The following is a 15657-nucleotide window of genomic DNA, read 5'->3' as shown; positions in this document are numbered from 1 at the left end:
TTTGCAGGTTGACTCTTTTATTCCATTAGGGAGATAGGTGTGGTTTCAATAGCGTTATTCTCCTATCCAATCTTCCCTGTGAGCACCCGGTGAGGTTTGTGGAGGAAGAGCCTGCTACAGGATATCCCCCATATATGCAACCTCCAGCATGTCCAGACTCTCATGCTAGCCCACACTCGGTCTTTAGCAACTCATCAAAACTTTTAGCTGACTCTCCTGGTTTATACTGGTTTATATGGCATTTGGAGATGTCTGCCTAATGTAAACAAATAGTAGCATTCTCTTTGTCCTTCTTGACAGGTACCTGTCTCTTCCCATATTTGGGGTTGGTTGATTGTGCTACAACCTCACTTCTCTGCTAGATGTTTTAAAAGTCATGAATGTGAAGTTTGTCAAGCTATTTCTTTGTCAGCTCTCTACATCTCTGAGCTTAAGGTAGAAGCTAGACGGTTCACTCCAGAATTCCTCAGTATTCTAAAATTGAGAAGTTAAGGTTATTTTCTGGGAGTAATAGAAGTGATAGGGATTTGGCGAGAATGGTGAGTGTTTTGATTCACTGATGATTCAGTGCCTTTGAAGATTTTTAGTGGAAAGTGGGTACTCTTGGCTGACAACTGGCCCTAATGTTCTCTAAGGTCTTAACGGAAAAAGCTGAGAGAAGGGACAGAAAGTGTTGCTTTAAAAGAAAAGGTTTTGGTCCAGCTCTGAGGAAAGCTTGCTTCTTTTATTTGACTAAGGCCAGGCTAAAGTCCTTGCCTGGAAAGTATATATTCTGGTCTACCTTGCTCTGCATAATGCTGTAGAAGGAGTTTTCATATAAGCAGAGTTGTACCTTTGTAAATTTTTATGTTTACTTTGACTCGAAGCAAGGGGTTTCTCCTGCATCTCAGCGGAGTCCAGAGCCTAGACACTGGGTAGGATACAATAAAAAATGCATTTCACTGTAGGAGACGAGCAAAGCAACAGGAGGTAGGTCAGTGACTGAGGAGAAACGACTTGGTAACAGGTTTTTCCTGTATATGCCAGAAATGATTATTTCTTATATTTAGTGTTAAGAGTTTTCTTTTCTGCATTTGGCTTTCCCTCCATTATGTCCACAACTCAGTAAAATTTGGTTGCTTGTTATAGCCTAGAATTGGTTGTACTTCAGGGAAGTAAGGGAGAAACCATACTGTCCACAGTAGGGCTCATCAGTGGAGAGGTCTCTTCGTTCATGGAGGAAAGACAGGCTTGATGTGACCACAGGTCAGCTGCAGGGGCCAAAACAGTCTATCAGCAGAGAGCTGGCCAAAGCTGCCCACATTGGAATATAAAGTAAAAAGACTCAGATTTCTTCAAAGCAGAGCCATTCAACATACTACAACCTTCTTTCTACCTCCCCATTGGCAGCATGGGTGGTGACAGCAAGAGGATTAATGTTTAAAGCAGCAATAATTTGGGGATAATTAATTCTTTCAATTCTCCGTAAAATGAGCATCTTTCAATTCCATGCGTTCCTAGAGACAACAAATGTCCAATGGAGACAGTGCTTTTGCACAGTTGGCAGAGGCTTAATGAACTCAACTCATAAATCAGGATCCTGTTTATGTTTGGGTGGAATAAGTAGTCAATTGTTAGTTTAAGAAGAACCAATACTTTGACTACAAGTGTCATACTGTGAAAAATATTTACTGAGCCTGTTCTGAGAGATACACAATCTCAGAAATATATTGCCGTAGTCTTAAAGTTGAAAGAAATCTTCCCATTTAATTTACTCCCCTCATTTTACAGATGAGCAAAATATAGATCAGAAGGTAATTCACCCAGCGTCACATTTTGGTAAGAATTTGTGAAATTAAGGTGAAGGATAAGTTAATGAATGATGTGTATTACTCTAATGAAAGTATAAAACTTTGGTTTCGAATAAACAAATGTCAATTAAAATATCTGTTAATCTTCCTCATTTACGTCCATGGATACACGTATTATAAACATAATAGTGATGAGTTAAAAATTATAAACTGTTCAAGTTTCTTATAATTCATGATATATTATTAACCATAATACACATTTAAAGAAACGTAAAGATTTGGTCATAACTTTGAAAGCTCTAGATAGAAGACCATTTCATAATCTCCTCAGAAAAGATTCTCCCAACATTAGAAAACCCTGTCGGAAAGTTTTATTTCACTTCTATTCGCAGCCACTTTTGCCAACATCCTACTCCCGTTTTTGTGGTTGTTTTGGCTTTCCCTTCTCACGTTAGGAGGTTGTCAGCATTGTGTTAGGAAGTCAGAACATACAAATACTGTCGTCTGAATCGACAACAACTCTACCCACTGGAGGACATGCTCCTTTCTGACTATTCTGCCAATTGCTTCATCCACTTTGGGGGAGGAAATACATATTCTGAATCCCTGCATAAGCAATTAAAAAAAAACTTTTACTTTTTCAGTATTTTCTGCATGTATACTGGGGATTTCTCCTCTTTTCCTCAACTTTCTTGTTTATCTTGGAATATCCTTTCCGAGACTATTGTTTCTGAGCAATGTCTAGGTCTCTCTTGGCATGATTCATATTACGTTAAAATGCAACCCTGCTGGTAAATTAATGCTATGTAATGGCCTTTTCTAGAACAATACAAGTTGGCTGTTCATAATATTTTAAAGTACGTGCAGCAAGCAGAGCTTGTAGACCTCGAAAGCTTGTAGCTTTTTGTTTTAAATGAGTTTGTGGAAAGGACAGCTTTTGTTGTGGCACTGTGGTGTTATCATTTGTTTTCAGTAGTTGTACATTTGATTTTTAATGCTCAGTGAGCCAGATTCTCTGTAAAGCTTAAATCCCAATCTGGAAGTGAATTGCTCAAGTGTTAACTCTATGAACCTCTGGGGTACCATTGGCTACGCAGCTCCGTGGGGTATGACTGCTGTAATGCAAATAGTTGCTGAGGGCTTAATAAATGTTGTTGACTGAATTAAATTCAGGACATTGAGGGCTGTAAACATGGCCAAATTATTAACACAGACGCAATATTGCCAAAACAGAAGTCTGGCCTGCCACAATAGTAAGAATGGGAGGCAAGAGGGAGAAGGGCAGATATGACCATATGAGAGTCATAAGCTCAATGTCTATTCTCAGTCCTTGTGCTGTAAATGGGGCTGTACCTCCAATCCATTTATGCAGTATGTGACCCAACCCAGGTGATAGAAGCAACTGGAAAGCAGGGTCAGGGGGCTCTGACTACATATCCATTAACCATTCTTGGCCTTGGCATCCTGGGTTTTAATATGCACAACCTAGGGGAAGATGCCCATTGACAAAAATGATCTTTTCGACAATAAAAGTAAAGCTGAGTTTTTAAAAATCTGTTTATTGATGGATCAATTCTATTTAAGAAACCCTTAAGACTTAGATCATTTGGTGCAGAAGCATACGCTACAATTAAATATTGTATAACATTATTTTGGGGTGTTTTTTACTTGGTTGGTTTGGCTTTTTGTTTATTTTTATTTTGTAATATGCTTCCAAACTGTTTTTTAATTTCACCCTTGAAACAATCATAGTAGATATTGGGACCATTTGATAATAACCTAGTTATTTATGGTTTTCTCATCCTCCTTCCCCCAGGACAACACAGATACAAAGTGGCCACCCCAGGACTATAACTCAGGACCTTAAGGACCACCCTGTGGTGTCCTTGAAAGCACTGATCTGGGGAAACCATATAAACACTCCAATAATTTTAATTAATTTAAATCATTTTTAACCATCAAAACCTTTGCTTATAGGTGGCTATTTTAATAGTAAGAAATGATATTTAACCGCTATGTTAAAAATAGAGAAATGACTTCAGTTAAAAATAAGAAGCCTTTATAAGTAAACTTTTTTTTCTGGGGCAAAATACTACTAATAGAAAACTCCACCAAATTCTTATGCTCTTCTTCATAATTTCACTTTGTGATAGAGTGACACTGTCTGTAGGAATCATTCGTTAACATTCATTATCAGTTCGACAAGTATCCTCTCCATTTTTACATGTCTTTGGTGTTTTCGTGGTTAAGTACAACATATGCAATTATTTTGGACATAATAATTCTAAATTCAAGTCTAACTTGAAATTGTCCAAAAATGAAATAGCAAAAATATCACACCATCAAAAAAAATGCGAAAGTTTTTTCTAAGACAACAATGTAACGATTGGCTTTGGCCATTAAGACTGTTGTGTGATTGATTTCAAAGCAAATGGTTGCTGATGAGCCCCTTGTCTTTCAGACCTTTCCTCCATACTCACATTCATTTACACTCTTGGCTATTTTTGTACTATTGTTGATTATCTGAGGAAAATTCTTTTTAACCACTCTAAAATAATCTATATTTCTGCAACAATGAGCATAATTGACAATTACGACACATTATTCACAGCTCAAAATATCTCTGCCAAACAGGACGCCCACAATGCGGTGAAGAACAAGTACGCAGAGGTGTCAGAGGGACAACTTCAGATTCCCTGGGAAGAATTAAAGATGAAAGTGGCACAGACTTGGGTGGTCAGAGTAAGGGTGAGGTAGGGGGCTAAAATAAGAAAAAAGAAAATTATAAACTTTACAAATTTAGTTGTCAAATATGTTCTATAAGGGTGGAGACCACAAATATCTTACTCATCATTGGATACCCAGAGCCTAGCACCATTCCTAACACACGGTAGCCATTCGATGCATGTGTTTTGAATTTTGCAAAGAAAGAGCAGAGGCATGAAGGCAGGAACAATGACCAAAGGAAGGAGAGCTCTGAAACTACAAGTTCTCATTTCAGCTGGCTGCTAATAAGGACACAAGTGAGACTATTACTTTGGTTTTGCTTTGTACTTTTTAAAGCATCTTTGCCTATTGTATCTCCTCTGACCTTCTTTGGACCCTAATGAGTGACCACAAGTTAAAAATCCAATTTCCATACACTTAACTTGATGAAGATTCTAAGCTGTGACAACTTTGTCAATCTTATACCTTAGGTGGCGATGGATACAGTAGGGAAAGAAGGCCAGACCGGGAAGAGATCCATTATTTTTGCTTTAACCATAAAACTCCCAAATAATCAATCTTACAGGGTAATTGTGAGGAATAATAAATGCAGATATCTCTGAAGTGTATCATTCTTTCCAAATTTCTTTTCTGGGGTCTGCCCATTCTAGGTAGGCACCAATGGAGTGAAATGGCATAAATTATTCACCCTGGGCCATTAAAAGAGTGATTGTTTCCAAAAACTCAGCAATATAAAAGTACTACTGGAAAAAAAATATTTTTTTAGGAATAAGATAAATTTGGTCTACAAACTTTGGACAACATTTTAAAAGTCTTCTGTGAAAAGAGGCAATTCCAGGGAGCCTGCTGGGCATATTTCACCAGGTGGGCTTCAGCTCTTGGACTCAAAACTGACAGCCCATTGAGGTGGGCATTAAATTCAGTATGCAAAACATTTTCCAGATACCTTGGGTCCTCTAATCAGACAGGATTTGCTTCCAGTTTTGAATAAATACTAAACAACAATTCTGTCAAAAAAGAATGGGGAACGTCAATTAAAAGACATCTGGTGAGTGACAATTTCATCCAAATGTAGAGCATCCAAAAGAATTCTGAGTCAACCAGAGGGCAATTACATCAAGAAACTAACAAATTGAATTGAGCAGAAGATGTCTTGAATCTCTCCGAATGGGTAGGAAGAAAATGATACAGGATACTAGGAAATTGAAAATTTAATGTAAAATATGACAAGATACTTTAGAATTCAATTCATAAGGGAATTGATTAATGAAGAAGAATTAAAATTTATCCAGTTCATTCTCCAGATGAGAAGATTCATAAAAATTCATGAGTTCAGAGAATATCAACAGCGATATGATAAGGAAAGTTGCTTTAAAATTTTTTTAAATAACCCTTGATTTCAAAATATACTATAACTGTAGAAATTTTCGTATATCACTCCATTTGTCTGTATCTTTACTTTCTACTCCTAATTAGCATAAAAGCAGTGGCATTGGTGGGGGAAATGGGGATGGCTCAGATAATCAGGTCTGAAATTTACAAACCTCTGAGAAGTTAGCTCAACTGATAAATCCATTGACAGGACAAGGTACTCCAGAAACCTACGTTTTTGAATTGGATGTTAAGAACAAACAATATAAAATAAGCAAAATATGAATAGTGAAGGAAGGGAAAAATATTTTTGAACAAAATTAAAATAAGCCCCTAGGTCTATGAAGAAATGATTATAACCTCAAAAATTATCATTGAGTTCTCCAAACATAAAATCTAGAAAATAAGAAATGAAGAGAAAGATGTTAATCAGATCATTTTCAGTGTTATTCAGTTGAGAGGATACGTGGACTGCAGAATATTGGTCACCATCCTTTAGGCATAAATATCATGGTGACTTATTAAAATCATCCCTTAAGAATGTCAAACTCTCTGGGTGGCCCAGTGGCACATCGGTTAAGTGCACACATTCTGCTTTGGGGTCCCAGGGTTCGCTGGTTCAGATCCCAGGTGCAGACATGGCACCGCTTAGCAAGCCATGCTGTGGCAGGCGTCCCACATATAAAATAGAGGAAGATGGGCACGGATGTTAGCTCAGGGCCAGTCTTCCTCAGCAAAAAGAGGAGCATTGGCAGTAATTAGCTCAGGGCTAATCTTCCTCAAAAAAAAAAAGAATATCAAACTCTCCATTATGGACTGAATGTTTGTGTCTCCCCCAAAATTCATATGCTGTAGCCCTACCCCCCAATATGATCGTATTTGGACTTGGCACCTTTGGGGGGTATTTAGGGTTAGATGAGTTCATGAGGTGTGGACATCATGATGGGATTCACGCCCTTACAAGAAGAGACACTACAGAGTTTGTGGTCTCACCCTCTTCGTCACGTGAGGACACAGTGCGAAGGCCAGGAAGAAAGCTCTCACCAGGAACTGAACTGGCCAGCACCTTGATCTTGGACTTCCTGGCCTCCAGAACTGTGAGAAAATAAATTTCTGTTGTTTAGGCCACCTCATCTATGGCATTTTCTTACGGCAACCTGAACTGACTAATATACGTTTATGCCCCAATGCCTTGATTTTATATTTATCTGGGAACTTATCTTCAATTCAACTTATAAATGGCACAACGTGACCTAGAATCATAGAAACTGCTGACTGGTAGGGAAATAGAACTGTCACCTAAATAGTTTGTATAATATGGAGATTACTCAACGGCCTTGGGAGCTACACTTGAATCCCTTTAGTGACAGGAACTCACTTCATTTCCAGGAGTTTTCCATATGATCCAGTTTTGGGCTAGAAACTATCACTCTGCTCTGTAGCTACAAAAATAGGATCTGCAAACCTCCAGATAGAATTTATCAAGCAACTATTATGTGATAGGTGTTTTCACCTTCATTATGAGAGACTTTCTCTATTTCACAGATAAAGGCACTAAGGCTCAGGAAAAAGTAATTTCCTAAAGGTAAGATCTTTTAGCACTAGTGGATCTGAGGATTCAATCCAGGTGTCTGAATTCAAAAACGACTCTCTTTTCACTGGATCAATGGTTTCTACACCATTTTGATTACACACCCCATCAGGAAAAATACTTTGAATGTATTTTCCCAATTTATGTATTTTTGGTTGATTGCCCACACGTATTACTGTACATTTATCAAACATACACGAAAGGTTGAAATTCAAAAAAGATGACATTAGAAACTAAATATAAATAGAAGTCTTAATATTTTCTTTTTGAAGCCCACCTTGGAGATGGCTGCATTTGATTACATTGGCTCCCTTATACCAGGAAGACAGTAAAAAGCTAGATCAGCGAAGGCAATCGCAGTATTGAAAAATGCCAGAACCCGATGGTGGGAGATCATGATTATTATGCTTAATACAAAGAATAGGAAATATATTATTTTTAAGTGATTTTCAACAGAAGTACAAGCTGCTAGAGTTAAATCTTTAACCTAAGAAAAGTCATACGAAATATTTCATTGGAAAAATGCCAGGGAAAACTAGCGTCACAGATGTGATGCTGGGGTCACTGTGAATGGCTCCTTTCCCTTTGGGACCAATGGATTAGAAAGAGTCAAGAGAGTTAGCACAGTTTTGCTAAAGGGCTGGCATAGAGTCTTGACCACTGTAGCAAATTATGCTATTTAATTAAAAGTAGAGTTGTTGCTACGGCACTTTTTCAAAAAATTTTCTAACTGCCTTAGAAAGAATATTCTATATTAATTATTGTCTCTGTCCTAAATTGCTATGCTATGTCGGTAGAACGAAAAACAATCCTAGACGCTTACAACTAAATGTTGCTTTAGATTAAATTACATGACTTCAGGAAAACATATGTGAGGCAGAAGAAGGCAAGTTTTAAATAGAGAAATTAGCTGATCCATTATAATTCAGAATAGTAAGCAAAAATAAAGAATCTCTTTGACACAGTCTTCCTGCTATGAAACTCAGAGGAGAGCAAGACCTCACCAAACCTCATTTTACCAATCATGGTTTTGAGATAGGATAGTTTTATAACAGAATTTTAAAATTTGTAATTATTGCACATATGAGATATCGTCAGTCCCGTTAAAGCAAAAGTCAGAAGAGCAAGAATTGCCCCAGCTTCCGCAGATGGCAGAGACACTTCCAGGTTAGCACAGAGAGGAATCTGTTTATGCTCAGACCTTTCAGTGTATAGACAAATAATGAGCACCCAGAACAAACAAACGTGATCTTCAGCACCCCAAGAGGTGTAAAACTGCAAGCAGTCACACAAGAACTTTGATGGGACCTATGAAAACGAAATGTTGTTCCAATAAGAAGTGGCTTGAAAACTTTAAAAGGAGCAAAGCCTTCACACCGCACACACATGGCAGAATCTTCGCTGCAACACTTCCTGTTGGAAATGAATACTTCAAGAAAAGGGTTATCTACTAGGTCAAGGTGTTTTCCTTTCTTCTCTCTTCTTTTGTAACTATTAAATCAGAAAATCCAGAGTTTTTAAAGAAGCAGATGCTATCTAAATGATCATCTATTTTTTTCTTTTATCTCGTTTGTTTTTCCTTTAGTGCCCTCATTTTTACAGAACTTGATGTGGACAACATGGTTTCGCCAACATTGGTATTTTTAGGTCTTTGAAAGAGGTTAAAGGGAGTAAGAGATTTTTTTTTTTTTAATTCCAGCTTTGATTACATTTTAGGAATCAGAGAGAGGAAAGGACACAGGGAGTCTCTCTCACTTATAAGCTATGGAGTCTAGGTCAATGCTAAAGATACAACTCTTTAGATGCCTTTGACGCACCAAGTATTGTGGGTTGATATCATTTCCATATCACCCCTTAGAATACTGGAGTTGGTAACTTGTCAAATGTCCCACAGCTGGAAATTTGAAAGAGCCAGATTTTGAACCCAATTCTGCATGATTTTAAAGCCCACATTTTTTTCAACTAAACCAAGCCAACTCTCAGGCAAGTCATTTCATCTCCCCAGGACTCAATCTTAAATTCTTTATCTGTAAAATAAAAGGGTCAAGTCAGAAAAATCTTTAAGTTCTCTTCCAACTATAAGAAGTAAGAAATTGTATATCAGAAACTCTATAAACTTTACAAACCCTGTAAATTTTGGTGAAACCATTTTTATGAGAGATAAATATTAATACCACGTTCTGAAAAATATGATATAGACGTTGGAGCAATTATGGAAGTCAGGAATGTACATCTTAAATTACTTGCCTTACATCATTTTCAGCTGATGTACAATGTGCTGTAGAGCAGCTTTCAACGTTTGTAATTTGTAGACTTCTTTCACTGATAATATATATATTCATGAACCACAATAGCAAAATTTAAAATATTTCAAATTTTATCAGATATGATATAGAATTCCTTTTAGACATTTTAAGTCCATTTATTATAAAAGATTGCCATGTAAGTTCATCCTAATTTAATGTTTAATAATGTTAATGGTATTTGGCTAATTTAGACATTTTCTTTTTTCCTTCCCAAAGCCCTAGGACATAGTTGTATATCCCAGTTGTAAGTCCTTCTAATTCTTCTATGTGGGATGCTGCCACAGGATGGCCTGATGAGCGGTGTGTATGTCCGTGCCCAGGATCCAAACTGGCAAACCCCAGGCCGTCGAAGGAACGCACGCGAATTTAACCACTACACCACCCGGCTGGCCCCATAATTTAGATATTTTCAATTTAATAAGCAGTATAAGCACTTTGATTTACTTTAAATTAACATAATTTATGCTATTGGACTTATATTGAATTAATTTTTAAGAAAATAATTAATTAATAAATTTTAAAATTATATATTTTATTTGGTTTAGGAGCTCAATATATGTTAAAGTGTAGGTCAAAGCTAACCCATTATAGCATCAGAAATAGTAGGGAAATAAATCTGCTTATACATGATGAAATAAGAGAATACATTTAAGGCTGCTTTTTTAAGCACTTCTCTCCACATAATATTTTGCAGGAATGGATGGTCTTCCTTTCAAATAAATAAAAAACTAAATTAGAAATAATTGTCACTATATTTCCCCCTTTTAACATCTTGAGTTCCTAGAGATATCTTGGGGGTGCTATATAAGGATTTTAAGTAGGTAAATGCAACCTTGCGGATCTAGTGAAGATAGCTTGGGGTCAAACTTGCAGGAATTTTTTTTTTTAATTTCAATAAAAGTGTCCGTCTATTCCCTATATTTAATCAACAGTCTGCTTGGAGTATAAATTTAATGATTAATGTAAATTTCCCAATCTACCTATTGTGTGGATAAAATAAAATTGCTCTCTGGTCTCCCATATTGTAAAACATCCCAATCTTAACAGCCTTAGATTGAGATTCATCCTCTCCCCATTCCCCATGGAGAACCTGGTGCTCACCCAGTGTCTCCGTCTCAGGGGGACCACATCCACCCCATTAGATAAAACAGAAGCCCAGGAGGCAAATTCCATGCTTTCCTTTCCTCTAGATCCTAAATCCAGTACTTTACCAAATCCCTATCATTTTTTCCCTCCTAAGTAGTTCTGAAATATGTTGTATTGTCTCAATCTCCCTATCATTGCCACCAATGAGTGACTTATTCTAGCCTTTGTTCATGACCTTGAAGTCGCCAGTTTCCCTTTCACCACAGAGCCATTGCACATCTTATTAACTCTGCCTGGAAGCCCTTCCACTCCTACTTTGCCTCATTAGGCTAAGCCACCCTTCAGATGGCAGCTGTCAATCATCTTTCCTCAAGGAAGACTTGCCTGACCTCCCTGACCAGGCCAAGACTTCCTATTACTTGCTGTTATAGTACTATGAAGCTTCCCTCAGCAGTGTCATAGTTTATTCCTTTGCTCATTCCTTTAACACATAATTGTCTTCTATGTGGAGGGCACTGTGCTGGCGATACAGTGATGAATGAATAAGCAAAGCCCCTGTCCTCAGGAAGTTTACACTAGGCTGGAGACAGAGGCTGTTATGTATATGGACAGGTTAAAGGGTACTTGCCCCGTGGAAGGAGACACATTGGAGGATTGTTATTCTACACTTATTTGTGTGATTCTTTGATGAATGTCTGTCTCCCACGGTAGATCATAAGAGCGATAGCCGCTGGGACCACACCTCACTTTTGTGCTGTCCATACGCCCACTTCCTCCCTTTTTTACCCACCACAACTACAAATTATCCTCCAAAACGAGCAAGATGTCACTTTAAGTAAAAAGTGGTTTGTTTATATTTTTATGGCTAAAATTTTTCATAGATCCCTTCCAAATAAAGGAAGAATCCAGAGCATTAATTGTTAAAAGAGATACGGCACCGGGTCTTAAATGTGAAGAGAAAAATACGAACACTGATTTAAGTGTTCAGGAATAAATAAAAAGTGGTTGTCTAAAGACAGTCTTGTTTCCCCTCCTCTTTTGCTTGCCTAAAGTTTTCACAATGACAGATACAAGATATACAGACGATGCGGGAGGAGCAGAAGCTGTTTTAACATTTAGAACATTTCGAACTTTCTCCTTGGATTTTCAAATGTCATAATGCCAAAGAAAAACATTCTCAGATTCTAAATCAAATTAATTCTCTAAACTTTCCTCATCAAAAATAGGAACTTCTAAGTGTACAATGTTGGATCCTGTTATGACAAAGACTTAAGGAGTGGGGGGTGAGATTCTTCAATCAGTGCAGAATAAACTTTTGAAACTCTATAAAGTGACAACTTCTAACTAGGCAAAAAGTCCAGCTCTTTTCTCTGATAAACAGTAATCTCCTGCTTAGAGTCATTTAATTAAGTGGAAATACTTTCTTTATGCCAGTGGATTTTCAAGAAGCTAAGTAGCAGTGAAATGAGAGCTCTACTGTTTACATTTGAACAAATGTAGGCAACTCAGGTTCTCTTAATCTGGGAAACATGAGCCTTTCCATCAAGATGAAAATTTTTGCATCAAACAAACAGAAATAGGAAATCTCCTAGCTTCATTAAGTACTCGCAGTTCCTTAAAGTCATGGCTCAGTTAATCATTTGCTTTTAGAATGTTTTCCTCCAAGAACAGGGAAATGTTTAATAATATATTTTTAATTATCTAAAATATTCTTCCTTTTGCCTTTACACATTTTTTTTTCATACCACACAACTCTGAAATTTAATCAAAGAAGGAAGTATTATGTGAACGGCTTGCTTTCATAAGTAACTTATATTAAGAAAAACTCAGTAATGGAAAACTGTGTTTGCCATTTGGTAATTTGTATGCAGGTCACCTCCTATTACAATGAAGAAGTCTGTACAATGATAGAAGGAATTTCAGGCTCCAAACCACAGCCCTTTGTTTTATGCAATAATCCACACAACCAAACAGCAATCAGTAAAACAAATGAATTTGGACATTCCCTCAGTGTTTTCTGAATTTCCTTGGTTGGTTATTAAATACAGTACTCAATCAAAGGATTGGCAAACCTCTGGGTACATCCACATCTTTAAAGAAACCCTATTGGGCACACTATACTTTCCTCTCTACATACTCATGTATTGCTCACCCTTAAAGCTGGATGGTAATTCTATAGAAAGAATTGAAGATGACCTTGGGCCATCACATCAGAATCACTGGTTGTAACACAAAGCGTTCTCATACTAGAGAAATGTGTTTGCATTTGCGGTTTTTCTGATGCCTTCAAATGAATGTTCCTACGTCACAACTACATCTGTTTGGATGCTTTTTTTCCCCTCGGGTAAATGAACAAAGAGACATGTTCTTAGAGCTTGCCTAATGGAAATTAACCATCTACTTTCATGCCTGCCTTGTGTAGCTTTCTTCAAGTTGCTCTATTTGTTTATACTTTCTTTCACAAGCTAATAGAAATGTAAAAATTATCATGAAGTTGATACCTTAAGAACATTAGGTAATTGGAAAGAAGGCTTAATCTCCATTAGGGCCCTAAGAATATTCAGTTCAAAAATTTCTAAGGATAGAAAACTCATGGAAATTATGTCCCACTGATCAAGAGTTCGCATTATTCACTGTGTACATGAACTTTTAGAACGTGATTGATTGAAGTACCCAGTGACATAAGTTCAATTTATCCTTTCAGGCTTGCTCAGAATGTTTCATATTGAAGACATAAATTTCTTCAATTTCAACTTTTAATCATTTTAGTATATTTTTTGCATGCATCCAAAAACCAACATGTCCAGTATCATGCCAGTAGGCTTACACGAATGAATGGTAAGGCATATAAAACTGGCTGAAAGAGAATTCCTATCAAATGTCAACCAGGCCACACAGACGAACAAGTCTTCATTTGTTAAAAAGCTGCATACAGTCAGAGAACTGAAAGTGAACCCAGGGTTTCCCACAAGCCTGATCATCATAGCACAGTATTAAAACTCAAAGGAAACAGCAAAAAGTTATGTGTATACATCATTAGAAAAGAAATGAAAACAAAAGTTACTTACACTTTTGCTCCGAGAAAGCAAATCACAGGTATTTCTTTTCATGGTGGTGTTTTAAGTAATTCAAACAGGCAATCGTTGTTTCCAACGTCACTGCTCTCACTGCAACAATTATCCACTCAAAAGCCAACTGGCATGCTGAGAAGAGAGGCAAGGAAATGTTTAATCAAGTATATGATTAACACGTGCACTTGGAAATGCTGTCTTCGACTAGGACAGTAATTCTTCAATTACTCATCAGAACAGGCTAAAATGGTGCTGTGTTTAAAGAAATAAAAGTACACACAAGCAACATTTCCATAACAACTTTTGTTAAACGTAAGTAGAGAGTTCAAGCACCATCTGTTTTCCATTAAATGTTTGAGTCTACAGTTTTAGTGGCTGAAAAGAATAGGTATGGTAGCCACAGCCTAAAGTTGCACGTCTGAAACAAAGATGTGCACAGAATTGTGTATGTGCTGATTCTTGCTGGTACAGCTAGAGACTTCATTTTCCACTAAGAGATCACTAAGATAGGCTTGTCCACCGCTGGAGGAGTCTCACCTCCATCTGAAAGCCCTCTTTGCCACTGCGTCATGGCCTCTGTTTCATTAGCCATAATCCACAGTCCAGTGAAGCCAGCCCAGTGGCTCTTCAGTAAATTTAGTGAGTTCACTACCCTTTTGGTTCAAAGAGGTTGTAAGGAATGGTTGGGAGAAACAGTTTACCTAGTCAATAATAACTATTATTTCAAAGAATATTCCAAAGTAGTTGCCACTTGAATGACATGACAGGCTCATTACATAAGCTTCACTTTCCACTGGACGTTAAGAAGGAGATTCTCCACTTTGAGTTTTGGAGAAAGTGCAAGTAGAATAGCTGCATATGTAGTGTTCATTCTGATATTCAGCTGTATCTGGATGTACTTACATATTCATAGGGTATATTTGCATGTGAGATAAAGTGTCTTTTAGGAAAGAAAGTCACTCTAAAGGAGAGGGGATGAGACGAACAGGCTTGACCAAAACACAAAAACTTTGGCATTGCAGATGTAGGCTGACATTGTAGGTGCAGCTGATTTAACGATTCTATCCTTTGGATTTGTGCTAAGCTTCTCACAAGACTTGTATCCGAGGTTTAGGGAAAACAGTATCAGTGAGCAAGGTCTGAAGGTGTTTGTTTTGCTAAAATGATTGAAAAATATTGCAGTGCAGAGTAGTGTGAATTGTACATTAAAAAAAAACAACAACAAACAAAGTAACTATATACCCTTTTTTATACCAGTTTCCAAACTGTTCTTTTTTTTTTTAGAAAGAGGGAAGGTTGCCTTTTTCTGTTTTTGTTTTTGGTAAGGAAGATTGGCCCTGAGCTAACATCTGTTGCCAATCCTCCTCTTTTTTTTTTTCTCCCCAAAGCCTTAGTACATAGTTGTATATTCTAGTTGTAAATCATTCTAGTTCTGCGATGTGGGACGCCACCACAGCATGGCTTGATGAGCAGTGTGTTGGTCTGCGCCCAGGAGCTGAACCGGTGAACCCCAAGCCACTGAAGTGAAGCATGCGAACATAACCACTTGGCCAAGGGGCCAGCCCCCTAATTATATACACTTGAAAAAAACATACAAAAGGAGGAAAGACGCCAGAGAGCACAGCATCTGTGTGGCCCCTCGAGGAGGCCAGCCCTCAGCTGCAGGAGAACCCAGTGGTCCCCCACACCACGCTCCCCAGCAACCTGCAATGGCA

General features: G+C 37.5%; 1 protein-coding gene across 5 annotated transcripts in view; it reads right to left on the bottom strand.

The window, feature by feature from the left end:
• The window catches only part of PDE4D (phosphodiesterase 4D), a 1407338-nt gene that overhangs the window by 1022197 nt on the left and 369484 nt on the right, over nt 1-15657 (bottom strand). For all 5 annotated transcript variants that reach the window (XR_011506465.1, XM_070519632.1, XM_070519633.1 and 2 more), the window contains one exon: nt 13940-14074. Coding sequence is in view for 4 of the 5 variants with exons in the window: in XM_070519632.1 (XP_070375733.1) it covers nt 13940-13981 (42 nt within the window). In the remaining variant the exon portion in view is untranslated. The remainder of the gene's footprint in view (nt 1-13939; nt 14075-15657) is intronic.

The sequence above is a fragment of the Equus asinus genome, chromosome 10, assembly GCF_041296235.1.
Source record: "Equus asinus isolate D_3611 breed Donkey chromosome 10, EquAss-T2T_v2, whole genome shotgun sequence".
Classification (NCBI taxonomy): domain Eukaryota; kingdom Metazoa; phylum Chordata; class Mammalia; order Perissodactyla; family Equidae; genus Equus; species Equus asinus.
The sequence above is the reverse complement of the archived record's forward strand: the minus strand, read 5'-3'. Positions and strand labels throughout refer to the sequence as shown.